The sequence below is a fragment of the Diospyros lotus genome, chromosome 9, assembly GCF_014633365.1.
Source record: "Diospyros lotus cultivar Yz01 chromosome 9, ASM1463336v1, whole genome shotgun sequence".
NCBI lineage: Eukaryota > Viridiplantae > Streptophyta > Magnoliopsida > Ericales > Ebenaceae > Diospyros > Diospyros lotus.
The window spans coordinates 9722348-9740642 of NC_068346.1; the positions used below are offsets into that span (position 1 = coordinate 9722348).

General features: G+C 36.1%; 2 protein-coding genes across 8 annotated transcripts; one reads left to right on the plus strand and one right to left on the minus strand.

Moving 5' to 3' along the window:
• Window positions 1-1769: 1769 nt before the first annotated feature.
• LOC127809651 (protein WVD2-like 7) lies at window positions 1770-14551 on the plus strand. 5 transcript variants are annotated; one of them, XM_052348616.1, is made up of 11 exons: window positions 1770-1937; window positions 2055-2138; window positions 4411-5118; window positions 5391-5612; window positions 5810-5853; window positions 5937-6023; window positions 6108-6204; window positions 6313-6384; window positions 6687-6797; window positions 9162-9227; window positions 13743-14551. In XM_052348616.1, the coding sequence occupies exons 2-11, from the start codon at window positions 2097-2099 to the stop codon at window positions 14223-14225; spliced, it is 1932 nt and encodes a 643-aa protein (XP_052204576.1). In that variant the 5' UTR covers window positions 1770-1937; window positions 2055-2096; the 3' UTR covers window positions 14226-14551. The 5 variants fall into 5 exon arrangements, with proteins under 5 accessions (XP_052204576.1, XP_052204578.1, XP_052204580.1 ...); XM_052348618.1 differs by having other exon boundaries at window positions 6325-6384; XM_052348620.1 differs by having other exon boundaries at window positions 9162-9250; window positions 13743-14018.
• Window positions 14552-16102: 1551 nt separating this feature from the next.
• LOC127809652 (extensin-1) lies at window positions 16103-17341 on the minus strand. 3 transcript variants are annotated; one of them, XM_052348623.1, is made up of 2 exons: window positions 16629-17341; window positions 16103-16468 (listed from the first exon to the last, which is right to left on the minus strand). In XM_052348623.1, coding segments are annotated over exons 1-2 (408 nt in total). In that variant the 5' UTR covers window positions 17036-17341; the 3' UTR covers window positions 16103-16467. The 3 variants fall into 3 exon arrangements, with proteins under 3 accessions (XP_052204583.1, XP_052204581.1, XP_052204582.1); XM_052348621.1 differs by having other exon boundaries at window positions 16103-16496; window positions 16629-17337; XM_052348622.1 differs by having other exon boundaries at window positions 16103-16449; window positions 16629-17333.
• Between the last annotated feature and the right edge of the window lie 954 nt (window positions 17342-18295).

The window sequence follows — 18295 nt, forward strand, 5'->3', positions numbered from 1 at the left end:
TTATAAAAAGATCTAAAAATATTTAAAAAATATCTAAATTTCATAAAAAGGACCTAAAAATATTCAAAAAATAGCTGAATTTTATAAAAGACCTAAAAATTTCATAAAAAGATGTAAAAATATTCAAAAAAGGTGTAAATTTCATAAAAAGACATAAAAATTTCATAAAAACCTAAAAATATTAAAAAAAGACACAAATTTCATAAAAAGACCTAAAAGACCAAATTTCATAAGACCTAATAGAAATTGTGATAACAATAATTCAAACAAAAAACAACAAAAATTTCATTGAATTCATAAATATAAATTTTGTTCATAAATCATCAAATGAGGTCTTAAAAGAGAAATGACAAAATAAACCCCATCAATTTATTTGAATATTTTTAGATATTTTTATGAAACTTTTAGATCTTTTTATGAAATTTGGGTTTTTATTTATTATTTTTAGGTCTCTTTATGAAATTTATGTCCTTTTAAAATATTTTAGGTCTTTTATGAAATTTAGGTATTATTTTTATCAAATTTGTTTCTTTTTTCACATTAGGGATCAAATGTCATATTTTTTTAATTCATAACATTCTATCACAACAAGAATTTAAAAAAATAATTTTTAATAGTTGATATATTAAATCTTAATATTTTGTATATCACGGATTAAATGTCATATTTTTTAATTATTGAGAGATTAAATATCATATTTATACTTTAAACCTAATACGATATATTTTGTTAACGTGGCATTCTATGCGGCATAGATAACAATTTCATTTATTCTCAATTGCGGTAAGAGTTAGAATAATAATTTTTAATAGTTGACATACTAAATTTTGACGTTTTGCATATCAAGAACTAAATACAATATTTTTTAATTATTGAGGGATTGCTGAATGTATTAAGTCTATATTATAATTTATCCAAAAACAATTAGTTAAATTCTTTACTTAAAAACTACATTCAAACTGTTTTTAATTTATCCAAAAACAATTAGCTAAATACAATAAGTGCGCTATTCTTTTTTGTGTGTGTGGTTATTTTACAATTTTTAACAGCTTATAATTTTTTTTATTAAATATATAATTATATAAGTGATAAATGAAAACACATTTTATTTAAATATTCTAATAACATACCATCATTATAAATTCATGTAACTTAAAAAGCAAATAAAAAATCATGTTTTTGTCACATGGGCATTATTTGGTGGTCTTGGCGATCTCGTTTAAAATCTGCTCCGTTATGATTAAAATGTTGCTTTAGGATTGAAATCAAGGACTACTACATTTCTTGATTTAATTTTTTTTATTGTAATGGGCATTTTATAAAAAAAAATTGGGCATTATATAAAAAAAAAAAAATCATGTTTTTGAGGAATAAAACTTCAAAAACCTCACGGCAGAGCCAAACAGGCTTCTTGTCATTTTAACTGGGTTAACGTGTCGGTGTCACCAAAAACATGATCTTGTCCTGATGATCAGCAGGAAATGACTCCACAAATCGGACGGACCATATCACTTTTGATAGATCTCGTTAAATCATTGCGGCTTGATTATGCCATTTTCCACGAAAAGCCCCCACACTTCCTTCATCAACCTGCCAGCACGTGGCAAAAACCCAACCACTACGTGTTCTGCTCTTTGTCCCGGACCGTCAGATCCATCCACGACCAGGATCGGACGGCGGATAACGGAGGTTGGGCGGAGAGGGAGAGGGAAAACGGGCCCCGCCAGAAGAAGACAAAAAGTGGAACACAGTGGCAGACCATCATGATTGATGGACCCTTTGTAACCTTCGGATGATGATGATGATGATGATCAGATCACAATACATAATCACTTCAGTTACCATTAAGCAAACCAACAAGGCTTGTGCGTTGGTTTTTGTTCGATTTTGGAGTCTCCACTACTTCACGCTTACCTCCGATTCCTTCTCCATATCTCGTAACTCTCTCTCTCTCTCTCTCTCTATATATATATATATGTTTGTTTCTGTATCGATTTGTGTTAGTGGAAATTGAAGAAATGTTGATTTGAGTAGGAAATGGTGATTTGTGGCAGATAATTGGGGAAATGTGCGGTTGATGCTGGATTTGGCTTGTGATGGCTGGTGAAATTGAGGATCCTTTTAGCCTTCCATTCCAGGTTTCACATTTTAGTTTTATGCAAGCTTTGGATCTTTCCTGTGATTTCAAAATTGACGATTGATCTGCATTTTTCTAATTGAAGACACTGCTGAATGACTTTCTCTCTCTCTCTCTCTCTGTGAAGCTTGCTTGTTGCAACCTAATGATTGCCATTTTTCTTGCTGTGACTTTCAACTTTTTTCCCTGAATCAACTTTACTTTCCTATTCCTGCTTATTTGCCTAACTGCCAGCCATCCAAAAAATAAATCAAGAACTGAAATAATTGCCAAAGACGCCGATTTATCTGTTTTATTTGTTTTTTTGGATTTTAAATTGAAAATTCATGTATATTGAGGTGTGATCTAAATAGACATCCAAATAATGTATTCATATCTCCTCATATATTGAGATGTGATCTAGGTAGACAACTAGTAACTTAATGTATTGATGTCTACTCAATATTGAGACGTGATCTAGGTAGATATAAATTGATTTGGGAAAAGGAAATTTTGTTGATAAGAGGATATAAAGAAACATTCCAGCCCAGATCATACCCCGGGAAACAAATAGGAACACGCGCTTTATAAAACAATTCCCAAGCCAAAAATGTCTGACCCATTAGAGAAGACTTGCGCTTTTAGGCTGTGGCACTAAAGTAGCAGGATAAGTTGTCTTCCTTAGTCCTCACTGGTTCATGACAACTGCAATCATACCAATGAAAAAAAAGAACATTCTAGATCTATATTTACAGCTGGAATTAAACCAGATCAATCAGTCGGACGGTTCCAGCAAACATAAAAAAACTCCGGCAACTGTCATACTTCATGATTCCAGAAACCTCAAGTACCTATGCTATCCAATCATCTGCGGCAATGTGATTCCAACTCCATAATCATTCTCCAACAAGTTTTCTATGACTGATGGTGATGGAGATCAAACCAAATTTTAATTTTAGAAAATATGTTCTAGGAGGAGTTTTGTTCTTATTATTGATTTTAATTTGATTTCTTTTGATCCCTCATCAAATAATATCTTAAAGGTGTATTAAGTACCTATTTTTATATATTTTATTGCTTTTGATGATACTAATTTACATATTTTTGAAGATTTTTTTTTATGATGTTAATTTGTGTATATTAGAAGTTTTTTTTCTGCTCCCTTCATATCTCCTCCCAGTTGATTTTCTCCCTCGCTTCTTTCTTTTCTTTTATCCTTCTTTCTTGTTTTCTTATTTCCTTTTCTTTTTCTCCAATCTCTAATTCTTCTTCTTCTTTTTTTTTTTTTCCCCTTGTATTACCTTCATCTGTTCCTATCTTTCTTTACCTCTCTTGTTGGTTTCTCTCATCTCCTCTTCTTGCTTTCAGGGTTCAACGCTGATCACATTCCATCAATATATGGTGGATATAAGAGATAGTCAACCAACAACAAACTTGATCCAATATCCAAATAAACAGCAGTTTCATAACACAAGGCAGTAATCTTCTATTGAAATGCTGTTACTGAACAATCTTAATATTTACTCATTAGCCTAGGATTTAAAATTCAGTTTAAATATTGTAATAATATGCTTATCCTTTGCAAGTGGAATGGCAGTTTTCTTTCGTGAAATATGCCTTGGTAGTGTCCATGTGCCCATGGGACTTAAAAAAACAAAGATGTAAACTTTTTAAAATATACTATTGACGATGGGCACATCATGTACACGCTTCACATTCTCACCTTGGAGCAGCAAATTTAGGATCTGCCAAGTTGGTATTCACCCCCCCCCCCCCCCCCCCCCTCTCTCTCTCTCTCACACACCTAATGAGTGCTGGAAAAATAAATTGTACATTGAAGAAAATAAACCAAGAGTTACACTTCTGGAACTAATATAACAATTTGCAATTGTTTCAGAACACAGAAAATATTAATCTAAAGCATTAATTTTTTGTCTAAGCACTGACACATGATAAACCACTTTGAAATGAACTTGATAATGCTCTTCATTTATTACCGTTATACACTTTCTTTAATGAACGATCATAGCATATCTTTGATGCTGTTGTTGTAATGAATGATTATATTTCAGTTGACTCATTGAATGCCTCTTAAACCTGATTTAAACTGGTGAAGCAAAAGCGCCCAGCTCCTTTGCCAATTTTGGAATCTCCTTACAGAAGCACAAAGAACTACTGTTGATTTTTCTGCATATATGTAATTCCACTGCAGAGATGTCTGATTTAAGCTTGAACTTGTCTTGTTTTACCAATCTAGCATCTTGGTTGTGCTTCAACTATCTTAAAATTGGCAGGCAGATTCTATACACTCTGGATCAATTTCGTTTGGAAGGTTTGAAACTGAATCCTTGTCATGGGAAAGGAGGTCATCCTTTTCACACAACAGGTACCTTGAAGAGGTGGAGAAATACTCAAAGCCTGGTTCAGTTATTGAGAAGAAGGCTTATTTCGAGGCTCACTTCAAAAGAAAGGCGCTTCTGAGCCAAAGTTCATCTGAGTGCCATAGTGGGGTAGAATACCAAACCAGTGAAAATGATGCCTCAGATAATGTTCACCATAGAGAAGAGTTTGAGCGTCAAGGTGGTGTAGAATACCAAACCAGTGAAAATGACACCTTAGAAAACCCTGGTTATGGGGAAGAATTTGACCACAGTAATGAGGGTTGTCAATCTGTGTACTTTGACAAGAGTTCTCATGGTTCAGAATATGATGGAGACAGTGAAGTGCAATGTGATAGAGAAGACATGAGAACGTCGTATGTGGAACCTCAATTTGTAACTGCCTCAAATGATGCCAATGTTGTTCTACAAACTTCTTCTCCACACGAAGCACGTCAAACTCTAGCTGGAACTGTACCGGTTACTGATACAAGAGACCATCTCAATAGTGAAGCTTTAAATGTGGAGTTGACACGTAAAGCTATAGATCTTTCTACTGATGGTTATAATTCTATCCAAGATGATAGAGCTAGTTCAGAACACGAGCAAGAGGCTTCTTCTGAGGTTTGTTTTTTCTACATGCTTGTGACTGCTTGTGATTATGGTAACACATCTATTCTCATTTGTTGGTCAAAAGAGCTTTGCAGATGTGCAACATATAACAATAACAACGAACTGAAACACAAGTTGTCTGAAATTGTCCTTTTGTAGTATCATGTATTTTTAAATCATAGGGCTATTTTTATTCTGCATACTCAATTTTCCTGAATTGGCATGCTAGAAATTTTCCCTTATCCTTGTGTTGTGTTTTACACTGCTTGATGTTCTGACCCTAGGTGAGTGCCAAATTGGGAAGAAAACATATGAAGCCCAAATCAAAATCTCCAGTCAATGCTCCTCAGTTTAAGATTGACATCTCAAGTGAACCGTCTAAATTCCCTGCAAAGAAACCTATTAGAACAGAAAGAGAAGGTTCATGGAGTACAAGAACAGAAAAACATTTATCACAAGCTGCTGCTCCGACCACACATTCAGTACTCAGGACTTCAAAACTGGAGGCAAGTATTGGTTTGTGGCATATAAGCACCATTGAAAATACTAAAAATTAATGGTACTTGGCCCAGTAATTACTTAATTGCTGTAATCTGTCAGTTACACATTTTCGTTATATATTATTCTATTTATAGTTGAAGAAGGTTTGCTTGTTTTAGACTATTTCTCATTGCTCATGAAGACTGGGTGGTTTTTCTCACAGGATTCTAGAACTTCAAGGTCAAAAGTATTTCGTGATAAACAAAGGTATTTATTCCTTTTCAGTTTCTGCATAAGGGAAAGTTATATTTTCCATGGCATGGAACTCAAATTTGCTTATCTGTTAGCAGTGAAAAAGAATTAAAGGCGAACAAGGTTTTTGAGCATAAACATTTTTCATCAGAGAAGCTTGTTTCAAAATCAAGTCAAGCAAACAGGTGTTATGGCAACTCCATATTCAATGCCTTGCTGGGTAGATGTTTCAACTTTCAGAGCATTGATGTTCCGTTATTTTTCTGCAGGACCAATCGGGCTGAGAATTCAACTAAACTAAGCATGAAACAGAGCTCTGCAGTATTTAGTTTCAAAAGCAGTGAACGAGCTGAAAGGAGGAAAGAGGCAAGGAAGATGCTAAATTTGTGTACTTCTTGGGTACTTGAAAAGAAGAAAAATAGGAAATAGATCTATGTGGCTTATATTATTATTATTATTCCTCATTTGTTTCAGTTTTACATGAAGTTGGAGGAAAAAATGCACGCCAAGGAGGCTGAAATGAATCAAATTCAAGCAAAAAATTTGGTAAAGTATTTAGTTTTTAGTGCTGCAAAAGACTGGGTGAACTACAGAATAACTCAATTATATTTGTGAAATTGTTAACATGACCAGATTGGGGATTTTTTTTTTTTTTTTCATTATTGTCTTTCAAGTAGCCTAGAAAAAACGCCAGGTCATGCAACTAAACCATGGTTTCTTGTTGAACAAAACATAAATCATGCGAATCAAATTGTACTACTTATAGATTTTTGTTCATATGATATATATGATGACATTTGTGTTCTAAGAATAATTTGAAGATGCTGATGCTATTAACAAATCTGCAGGAAAAGACAGAAGCTGAGATTAAACAATTTCGGAAAAGCCTTAACTTCAAAGCAACCCCCATGCCTTCATTTTATCATGAAGCTGTACATTGTCCATCAGACAAAAACAAGGTAAGTAAAGCTTCCTAGTATACTGTCTTCTCATATGGAGCGACTGGAAGTGTCATAATACAATTCCATTTGTATCCAGTCTGATATATCTTTACAACTATTTTTTGTGTTTTGTTTCCATTGTATGATATTTAAAGTTTAAAACAAGATTAAACTCTATAATGCATCTTAAATAGGGTAGGAAGTGGGAGACAAATGATCCCACAAATTATGGGTTGTGTTTTTCTTCTTTTTTGATTTGAATAATGGGAGGGTTAGTGATGTTGTGTATATAAGATGTATAGGTTGATTAGGTTGTGTGTGTGTGTGAAGATATCATTTTTGTTCCATATTGTTTGGTTATATGGTATCAGAGCCACCCGTAGCTGCCATCAATCTGCCACTGCTCTAGCAGACGAGCCATCTGTTCCTGTCAAGCGCCTGGAATGGAGAAGACGAAGGTTCTCCTGCTTCCATCGTTGTTGGTAATCATCAAGAGCCCTTCCCAGTCGCGCCATCATGCTTGCCTTCTGCCATAGGCCTTTTCGGCCATCGTTTGCTCCTACAACCGTTGCCATCGCTGTCGCCGGCCTAGGATCGGCCAACCCTCAAAGCCCAGCCCCCATTGCTGCCACCACGCGCCGCCATCAAATCTGTCCACTTAGATTGTTTATTGCTCTGATCTCTCCCTCCAATGCTCTAATCGCAACACCGTTGCCACCGTTGGACTCATCTCTCTCAGTCCTTCTAGATCCCAGTGGTTTAGTCGCCATTCGCCATCACCGACCGTCCACCTCGTCAGTGCTCCAGCAAGCCTCTGCCGCTACTCACTGCCCTTTCCATCCCAATCCTCTTTCTCGTTTTTCATGGAAGCATATCAGATCGTCGGTTTCAGATCTGAACTACATAGTCTCAGATTTGGTTTACAACAACCCTCTGATTTCTGACTAGCAGACCATCTCCACCAACTTGAATACCAACGGCCACCATGACCGATAAAATGACCAAATCCATTTCATCCACAGCAGAATCAAGCAATATCCCAACTGTCTCTAACCCCCAATTATCCTTAGTACCTGGTCATTTTGAAAACCCCCTCAATATAAATCACCTCTCATAAATTAAATGGGAGCAAATTTAGAGAGTGGTATCAATAAGTGTTGCTTGTGATCAAGAGAAAAGGAAAGATGGGATATTTAACAGAAGCAACAACAGCACCTCTATCAGATTCTGCTGCCTGTAGTGTATGGGTAGAGAACTCAATTGTGATGGCATGGTTGATAAACTCGATGGAGCAAAAGATTAGGCGCTTGTACTTGTTCTACTAAACAACAAAAGAAGTGTGGGATGTAGTGAAAGAGATGTACTCAGACCTTGAGGATATATCTCAAAGTTTTGGAAGTTCGCTCTAAAATTTGAAACACTCTACAAGGTACATTATCTGTTACCGAGTACTTTAATACGCTATAAGAACTATGGCAACAAATTGATTTGTTTCACAATGTTGAGTGGAAGTGTCCGGATGATGGAGTCATGTACAATAAGATGGTAGAAAAAGATTGAATATTCGATTTCTTACAAGGCCTGAATCAAGACCTTGATGACGTTCGAGGTTGTATACTTGGCACAAAGCCTCTACCAAAACTGAAGGAGGTGTTTGCTGAAGTCTGGTGTGAAGAAACAAGGAGGAAAGTGATGACATCTCTAGTATAGAGTTCATCCACTGAGATAACAATCCAGGGATTTGCTTTAGTAGCAAATCGAAATGAAGGATATAATCCAAAAGGAACTTCTAGAAAGGATAAACGATTGTGGTGTGAGCATTGTAAGAAGCCCAACCATACCAAAGACATGTGTTGGGATATTCATGGCAAGCCCCCAGATTGGAAGCCATGAAGCCAAAGGAGAAAGAATGCCTATGTAGCTGAGATAACAACTGGTTCAGCCTCTCAACCATTCATAGCAGAGCAGATGGAACTTCGTTGAAAATTGATGACTTCCTCACCAGCTATAGATGTCTCCAAAATTGTCCCATCAATCTCTACTAGCTCTGTAACGTTTACATCAGATCAAGGTATTTTTTCCTTATTGTCATATACAAACTCATATGATACTTGGATAGTGGACACAGGTGCTTCTGACCATATGACAAGCTCCAATATATGATTCAATAACTATCAACCATGTAAGGAAAATGTTGAGATTACTATAGCAGATGGGTCCATGTGCACAACAATAGGGAGAGGAGATATGAAACTCAATGGGTTGAAATTGAATTCAGTTATTCATATTCCAAATTTGCAGTGCAGTTTACTTTCAGTGAATAAATTAACCAAGGATTTGAACTATTTAGTAACATTTTTCTCTTCTTGTTGTAAATTTCAGGATTTGACATCGGAGAGGACGATTAGGAATGCTAAGGAGCGAAATGGTCTCTATTATTTGACAAGTGTTGGTTCTTCGTCAAGTCCAAAGTTACCTACTATTTTTTCCTCAGTTTCTAATTCCAATGTTCTGTTGTGGCATCATAGATTAGGACACCCAAGTTTCTCTTATCTAAAGCATCTGTACCCTCATTTGTTCATTAATAAAGATCTTTCATCATTTCAATGTGATCATTGTACTCTTGCCAAACAAACCTGTGCATTTTATCCACCTTACTCATACAAACCTTCTACTCCATTCTATTTAATTCATAGTGATGTGTGAGGACCATCATGAGTGTTAAATTTAACCGGGGAATGATGGTTTGTTACCTTTATTGATGACCATACTTGGGTATGTTGGGTTTACTTGATGAGAGAAAAATCTGAAGTGACTGCAATATTTAAACAATTCCACAAGCTAGTTACAAATGTTTTCCAATCATCTATCCATATTCTTCGAACGGATAATGGTAGAGAGTATTTCTCCCATGAACTAAATGAATATCTCCAAGAATATGGGATACTTTATCAAAGTTTATATGCGTATACTCCTCAACAAAATAGGGTTGCTGAGAGAAAAAATCACCACTTATTGGAAGTTGCTTGATCCATCATGTTTGCTAGTCATGTTCCACACTCTTTTTGGGGTGAAGCCATTCTTACATTGACATTTCTTATCAATCGTGTTCCCCCCAAAGTTCTTCAATACTAAACATCCCTTAGTGCATTGTTATCTATCTTTCATTCCTCTCGGGTTCATAATTCTCTTAAACCTCTTGTGTTTGGGTGTGTGGTATTTGTCCATAATGTTCAACCTAGCCGGGGCAAGATTGATCCTAAAGCTCTCAAATGTGTTTTTCTTGATTACTCCTCCACACAAAAGGGCTATAAGTGTTATCATTCTTCTACAAAACGATTCCTGATCTCGTGTGATGTTTTCTTTGTTGAAGATCAAACCTTCTACCCCCAAGTTTCTCTCCAGGGGGAGAATCATACTCAAGGAGACAAACATTGGGAGCCCAATTGAGAATCATACTCAAGGAGACAAACATTGGGAGCCCAATTTCTGGGAGCCCTTCCCTTTGATCTCCTCATCTTTTCCTTCCTAATCCAATTTTGAGTCCAAAAACGGTGGTGATGTGGGTTAAGGGGGAGAATCTAACACTATAGATCCAAAATCAATTCTAGTTTACTCTAGGAGACTACAAACTCTAATGCAAACTCAAGAGTATGAACCGATGGCAGATCCCATTACTATGGATAATCCAGAAGAGGATGAGAAAAATGAGCCATGCTGTGAGGAAGAAGAACCTACCAATAACATTAATCTTCTTATTGCCATAAGGAAGGGGGTAAGGTCTTGTATGAGAAATTCTAAGTATCCTATATCAGATTATGTTGCATATACCAAGCTGATCACACCTTGTTTGTACAGAAGAATAAGTCAGGAAAACAAGCAATGTTCGTTGTATATGTTGATGATATGATAATCATAGGTGATGATGAAATGGAGATTGAAAATCTCAAAAATAGACTTTAAGATGAATTCATGGTAAAAGATTGGGGAACTTAGATACTTTCTTAGAGTGGAGGTTGCAAGAAGTCACAAAGGGATCTTCATTTCACAAAGAACTTGAGTTACTTAAGGAGACAGGAAAACTTGGGTGTAAACCTTCTAGTACACCTTTGGAATGTAACTGGAAACACAAGGTTTCAGATAGTGATCCTCCAGTGAATAAAGAAAGCTATCAGCATTTGGTAGAAAAACTCATCTTCCTTTCACTCACGAGACCAGATATTGCCTTTAGTATGAGCGTAGTAAGCAAGTTCATGCATGCTCCCACAAAAAGGCACATGGAGGCAACAAACCAGATTATGAGATATTTAAAGGAAAGTCCTGGCAAAGGGTTATTGTTTAAAAAGACTGGAGTCAGGGATGTTGTTGGTTTTTCAGATGCAGACTGGGTAGGAACTGTTGATGATAGTAAGTCAACAATCGGGTATTACACAAAAGTATGGGGTAATCTAGTGACATGGAGAAGCAAAAAACAGTATATAGTTGTCCGAAGTAGTGTAGGTATAGAGTCATAACTCAAGGAACATACAAACACATTTGGATACAGAGATTGATGGGAGATTTAAACATGCCAATAACAGGGCCTATGAAGTTGTGAGGATAAAACATGTAGGAATTTCATCAAGACCGAGATTAAGAATGAGACTATTAGTTTGTCCTACATTCCGACTAAGTCCTACATTCCTACTAAGTCCCATAAAGCTGATGTTCTAACCAAAGCTCTTCAAAAATCAAGTTTCGATATCTGTATTAGCAAGTTGGGAATGATTGACATCTATTCTCTAGCTTGAGGGAGAGTGTAGGAAGTGGGAGACAAATGATCCCATAAATTATGGGATCTAATGGGGGACAAATGATCCACAAATTATGGGTTGTGTTTTTCTTCTTTTTGATTTGAATAATGGGAGGGTTAAGTGAAGTTGTTGTGTATATAAGATGTATAGGTTGATTAGGTTGTGTGTGTGAAGATATCATTTTTGTTCCATATTGTTTGGTTATAAATAGACACGGTTATTTTCTGTGCTTAGCTTTCTATATTGCTTTCACCATTGGTGTTTGCACTTGAAAAACATAGAGCTATTCTAGTGGAGCTTCATATTTTTGGAATTAGACAACTAGGCTTATCATACACTGGATTAAAAGAGAAGTCCTTTCTTTTTTCTGCTCCTCAATTATCACTGTACACCCCCCCCCCCCCCCAAAAAAAAATAAATAAATAAATAATAATAATAATAATAAAATAAATAAATAAATAAAAAAGAAATGAGAAGAAAAGGAAACAAGCACGCTAATTTGTCAGCACCTTTCCTCGTGGTTGATTCTGATATTACATCATAAATCTTAATCCCATTAGGTGATAGTTGATTTTGACTTTCATTATTGTCATAACTACACCTTGTCTAACCAAGTTAGGGTCAATTGTATGGCATTCATAATGTCAATTGCTTCTGAAATGCATTGACAATACCAATTCATGCAAAAGAAAAATGTAGCAAAACTTTATGGTGGTTGCCCTTCTTGACACAACCCTTGAGTGAGAGAATGATATTGTGGAAAAGTTTCATGAGATGCTAGTGAATGAAGATAATTCATATAACCATATTCCATCACATGGTTGATATTATGAACGTGTATAACATAGAAACATGAAAGATAGTTGATTCTGATATTATACTACCTTAATTATTCCTGGATGTATCTAACTGGTTTCAATATTTCGTCATGTTTTGGTTTCATTCCTCCCTTCCCCTGTCTTGTAAATTCTTAAATGACTAATAAGTTGTGTATTATGAAACACGGCAATTGCTGGATGCCTAAAGTATCAATTTCCAAGGAAATTGTATTGAAGTTTTTTTGTGTTTGGCTTTAGTTTGATTACAACAGCATTATTAAGATTTGTTTTCTGCAAAGTTGCTGGAGGAAAAATTCTGTGAAGAAACAGCACGCACGTGAACGCGCACGCACACACATACACACAAAAATGGTGGTTGTTCGCTTCTGGTTGTCATGAAGCAAGTTAATAGAGTTACATTGTTGATGCTACTTGTGGTTAGCTGACTGACCAGCATTCACTTCCTGATTCCTGAACAAGCTAACTGAAGTTATTTATTTTGGGGTTAGGTAGAATATTGGTGCTTTTGTGATGTTGTGGCTCTAGCTTCAGATTCTGATTATCTACTTTAACATTGATATGATAGAAGGATATTTTTAGAACATGGTAGGCTCATGTAGGAAGTACCTGACTCTGTGCACGCATCTGCAACAGATAACATACAAAAATCAAGGATATCTAGAAATTAGAATCACAAACTTTGAATCATCTTAAGAGAGCCCTAGAGTCTGATTGTTCACAACTTTTAAGTAATTACCACTTAATCTTTCGACTGACAGGCCTTTGTTTAGATATGTAGTAGGCATCTTTTACTCTGCTCTTTATGAGATTCCATTCCCCCTAATTTGATGAACTGCAAAATCATGACTCTCTCTTGCTGGTGCAATTCTTTATATAATTTGGTTAAGCAACACTATGTTAGTCTTGATGCAGCAGCTATTACTTGTTTGAATGAGACCCATCCACTTTGTAGCTACTTGGCTTGTATGATGGTCCTAGAATGATTAAATCCTAATCCAATATAGAATGATTGCAACATACAAGTACTTCATGTCAACCAAAGTAGCTCAAAAGCAGTGTCAACCTCAAGCCATGATCTATAAATGTCAGATACTTGAGATACACCTTGATAGTTTTCAGTTTCATGTAGAAGTATTATATGTTGTAAAGTCTATAAGCCTGAGAGGTTATTATTTGCTTTGTGCAAGGTGCTAATGAAGTTGGATTTATGAGCATCTATTAGAACTTCCACAGAAATAAAATTAATATTGATCTTACTTGATGCTTGTGTCATTCTCAAATTTTCGACCTTGTTTCCTAGTTTTCATGTTTCATCCCTGTATTTATTCCAGGCTCTATCAAGCAACACCAGATCAAGTAAACCTAGAAGCAAGTCAGTTACAGGGTCTGGATCTGCTCGAAGATCTCTGTCTTATGCAAAAGCAGGAAAAGATAAAGCCTCTTCCGATGTTGACCCTATAAAGAGAAGCAATCCACCTCAAGCTTCAGCAGCAACAAACTCCAGTCCAACATCAGTGCATTCTGAAACAAAAGGCCCCCCTCCGGCTCTCTCAACTGGCAGAGTTCATTATCCGCAAGATAAAACCAATGGTGCAGACACTGGTATGAAAGAGTGCACAAAGGAAAGTGATACAGGTATGCAAAAACACCAAGCATCAGAGAGTGGCAAGGCGATCAAAGGCCAGAGACCGGAGGGAAAGCACAAAGTGGAAAGGAGAAGGAGCAACAATGAGATGGCGAGAAAGGACATGAAAGGCGTTGGTGTTTCCAGTCCTTCAGGGATGCGGCACCTTGCTGTTGGGGTTGCCTCCTAATTGCGCATTTTTATTCTGCGGTTATCCATTCTCTTCAAACAACAGATCCACATATCTCTGAAATCACGACCATGCCATGAATAGGCGTGCAAATCAAAAGTGGTATGTTGCCTTGTACTATTATATGATATGAATTTTCATGGCTGTGAAGTTGTTTAAGATGACAGATGTTTACTATCAAAAGAACCATTTCGTCTCTACCATTTTGCCATGGTTGTACCCACCCATTGTAGAGCAAGCAGTAGTATGTTCCTGCAAGTGAAATGTCTGTAGATAATAATATGGTGGCTTTGTGCTTTTAAAAGGAGTTTCTGCCATTGCAGTTCTGTGTTGGTGCCCCTTGTATGGTACATTATAAAAATTCTATTTGATGCCAAACAATGCCTCTTTGTTGTTTCATGATATTCAAGTTTGTATGTTACGGTTTTCTTTCTAGTATTCACTCGTACGTTGCCAACACTTGTACCTTTACCGTTGCCCTGCTTAGGTAATATACGATTCTCTTTGCTGGGAAAGAGGGTTGGGGAATAGGCTCGAGGGACACCAATGAGCGTCGTGTGGACTTGAATACTCAGCCGCTTCTTTGGTTTTATCTGTAATATTAGCACTCACAGATCCCTTAATAGGGACAAACAGCTAGGCTATTCACGAGGGTTAGGTAAAAACCATTGCCATGAACCTGAGAGCATTGTTTTGCCTCTCATCTCATTAAACTCGTGGTCAGGTCACAAAGGGCAGGATAGGACTCTTCCTCAAATACTCAAATGTAAGATTTCTCTTAATTAAGTACATCAACATCTTTATTACTTCAAATGTCACAAGTAGGTAAAAAATATATGTTGCCTAAGAATTTTGGCATAGTTCACCTACAAGTCTACTTTGTATTTAAGATGTTGATCTTTTAACTATTATGCTGTCAATAAAAAAAAAAACAAAAAAAGAAAAAAGCTCTTCTTCAAAGTCAATCAGTCAGCATTGCCAATCAATCGTATCAAAAATTATTTATTTGATTAGCCAGCATTCTCAGTTAACAAAATAAACAAATAAAATATGATTTTGAGACTTTTTCTTTTTGCTTTGGTTTTGTCAAATTTCATAACGTTGGATATTGTTATGAAGTTTTTGTTATGTTTTCAAGTCTTAGAATCTCTTTTGTAAAGGTGTTTTTATGAGAATTATTATTTTATTTTTCTTTAATAGCCAAAATTCTGAATTTCTAAATATCCTCCACAGTACAAATGCATAGTTTTGGTTATCATACAAAATTGTTATTTTTTCTATTGACTGAACAATTAGAAAAAAAGTGTAAAAAATTCCTTCATCTAATTAAAGGAATTTTTTTTTATCTCACTTAGTAAGATTAATATTTGTAATTAATTATAGTTAATATTGTCAAAATGAGCTCTCTTTTTTTTTTTTTGTGTGTCTAACACATAGTGCGACCAGAGGTATTAGAGCGTATTTAGACTGAAAATAGATATTCAGTTTATTTGATATATTGTTATTAAAAAATAAAAATATATAACGTAAATATAGACATAACACTTACACTTAAACCCTAAATTCTAAATATAACCATATGTACTTTTTATTTTTCAATAAAAATGTACCAACTAAATTAAAAATTCATCTCTAATTTAGATGAATAATATTAATGTGGAGTAATTTTTATTTTTAAGAAAGCTATTGAAGATGACAATTTATAAATTTTCCTCACCATCATCGATATTTAAATTTTAAAAAACAAAAAAGGGGGAAAAGTGTGGCATCCTCTCAGAACGAATCTTTATCATCTCTGTCGATTTTTCCTACTCTTGTCTTTTGGGGTATTTCTTTTTCTTTTTTTTTTTTAATTTGGATTATCTTTAATTCAAGCATTCTCATAATGATGAATCTTCCAGCACAATTTCCCTGGAAAACTCTTACATAAACAAATGTTGTCAATCTAAACCTTAAAACAAAATAAATAGGGGAATCTAAACCATTCTCTCTCTCTCTCTCTCTCTCTCTCTCTCTCCATCTAAACTAATTGAACACTTCAATTTAAACTACTACCGGCGCTAAAACTTGTGGCTTCTGTCGTGATGAGATGATGATCAAATTAAACTTCAACAGAAACCACTTCAAATCCAACCACAATTCATCCCGCAACCCAAATCTCTCAAAATTCCATTCAACGAAACCCAACTCTGATGGCGCCATCCTCGTCTTCTTCATCACTCTTCTGCAAATCACTAGCAAATCTAATCAAAATTCATGCCGTTTTATTTTCTGCAAGTAAACATTAAAATGCTCGAAATTTAGTGGATGACCAGACCAGGGGAGCAGCAGCTGAGCTTTATAAGACAAACTCAGACTCGCAAAATTATCACACATCACTAACAAGTTGCAACTCCAACTTACTAGAGAAGAGAAAGAAGAAGAAGAGCCAGGAAATGGGCTGAGGCGATCCCGGCCGTCGATCTTCGTAGAGCGGTGGATGATGATTGATCAGACTGATGAGGAGGCTTCCTGTAGTAGTAGGGAAACCATGATACGACAGGATCGGTGGCCGGAGGCGTATTGCTGACATCAGGTGGTGAGTAAGGCAGATTCCCCTCTGGTGGAGACTGATAAAAGGCTGGAGGTGGGTAAGACCCTGTTGGTTGGGAGGGCGTTGTTGTGGCGGGGCCCGGCGGCGTCTGGGGGATGCTTCCGGTGCCGGTTGGCGGCGGGTAGCACGGATACGGGCACTCCTGCTGCGTCGCCGGCGCCGGGAAAATGAGAATTATGGAGAGGAAGGGGGCCAGTAGACGGAGCTTTGGAGGCATGGTGGAGTGATGGAGCGGAAGAGGCGGAAAAGGGGAGGTGAGAAATAAAATGGAGACTTTTGGGACGATGTTAGGATATAAAAGAAAGGACTTTGTTAGGAGGGGGGCTCAGGGTTTGTTTGGATGTAAAGAAAAAGGAAGCTTTAGCTTATGTCTTTAGGCACAGATGTCCAGCATGCACCACACACCGTGTTGACGAAGCCACCGAGTGAGTGACTCAGAATTCGGGCCGAACTGTTTTCACTGCTTCCTAATTCCGCCAGTGGATGCCAATGTCATTATGCAAACCCTACTTCCACACGCAACATGATTACTGGGCCTGGGCCTGATAATTAAAGATGGACTCAGCAGCCGAGTCCATGAAACAAAGGTTCATCATATTTTAGTTTAAATCAAATTCTTGATAAAGAAAGATATAAAAATTTAAATTTTAAAGTTGACAGTAATAAAATGCATGTCTCATTTGACACATGTCTCGTGTTGTGTTATCTATCTTCTATTCATCTGCCATGCCATGCCATCCTTGGTTCGTGTATTTTAGTATAAGTAGCCTTCATGTGATAGACACAATAATAGTGCCAAATAATAAAATTTGACTAGGTTAGGTTATTGAAGAAAATCTTTTAAATAGAAACACGTAAAAGGTTAGTATTTTCTTATTAATTTATTTGACAGATGTATAATATATATATATATATATATATACATATGAAAGATATAGAATAATATTGCCTTGCCTTGGATCTTGTACCTTCTCAAATTGTTTTTGAGGAGCTAATTAAGAGAATATGAATCCTTGGGGGGAGCTCTAAGAATCTCGCAGCTTCCCATCAGAAAATTTGCATTGGGGTAATGTCGGGAAGGTTGATATGAATGGAAAGTAGAGAGAAGACATCGGGATACAAAATACTATATATATATATACATTGAAGATCAGAAACATACATAAATGTATATGTATATATACATGTGGAGAGAAATTGCTTCTGAATTAAGCATCTATAATTCTTTCATGGAAGTTGCAGCTCTGATTGGTCATCAAGTTAATTAATTGAGTTGATTTCACAAGCAAAGTAGAAAGAAAGCAGGAAAGAGAGAGAGAGGAAGGAAGAAAGAAAACACAAATTAAAGGAACACAGTCAACACACACATTGGAAGTTTTTGATGAATGATTGAAGCTTGTGGCCCACAAAGCACTGATGCTCTTATTTTACTTTAGAAAGCTAAGAGGGTACCCAAATTCAATTTTAATTATAGAAC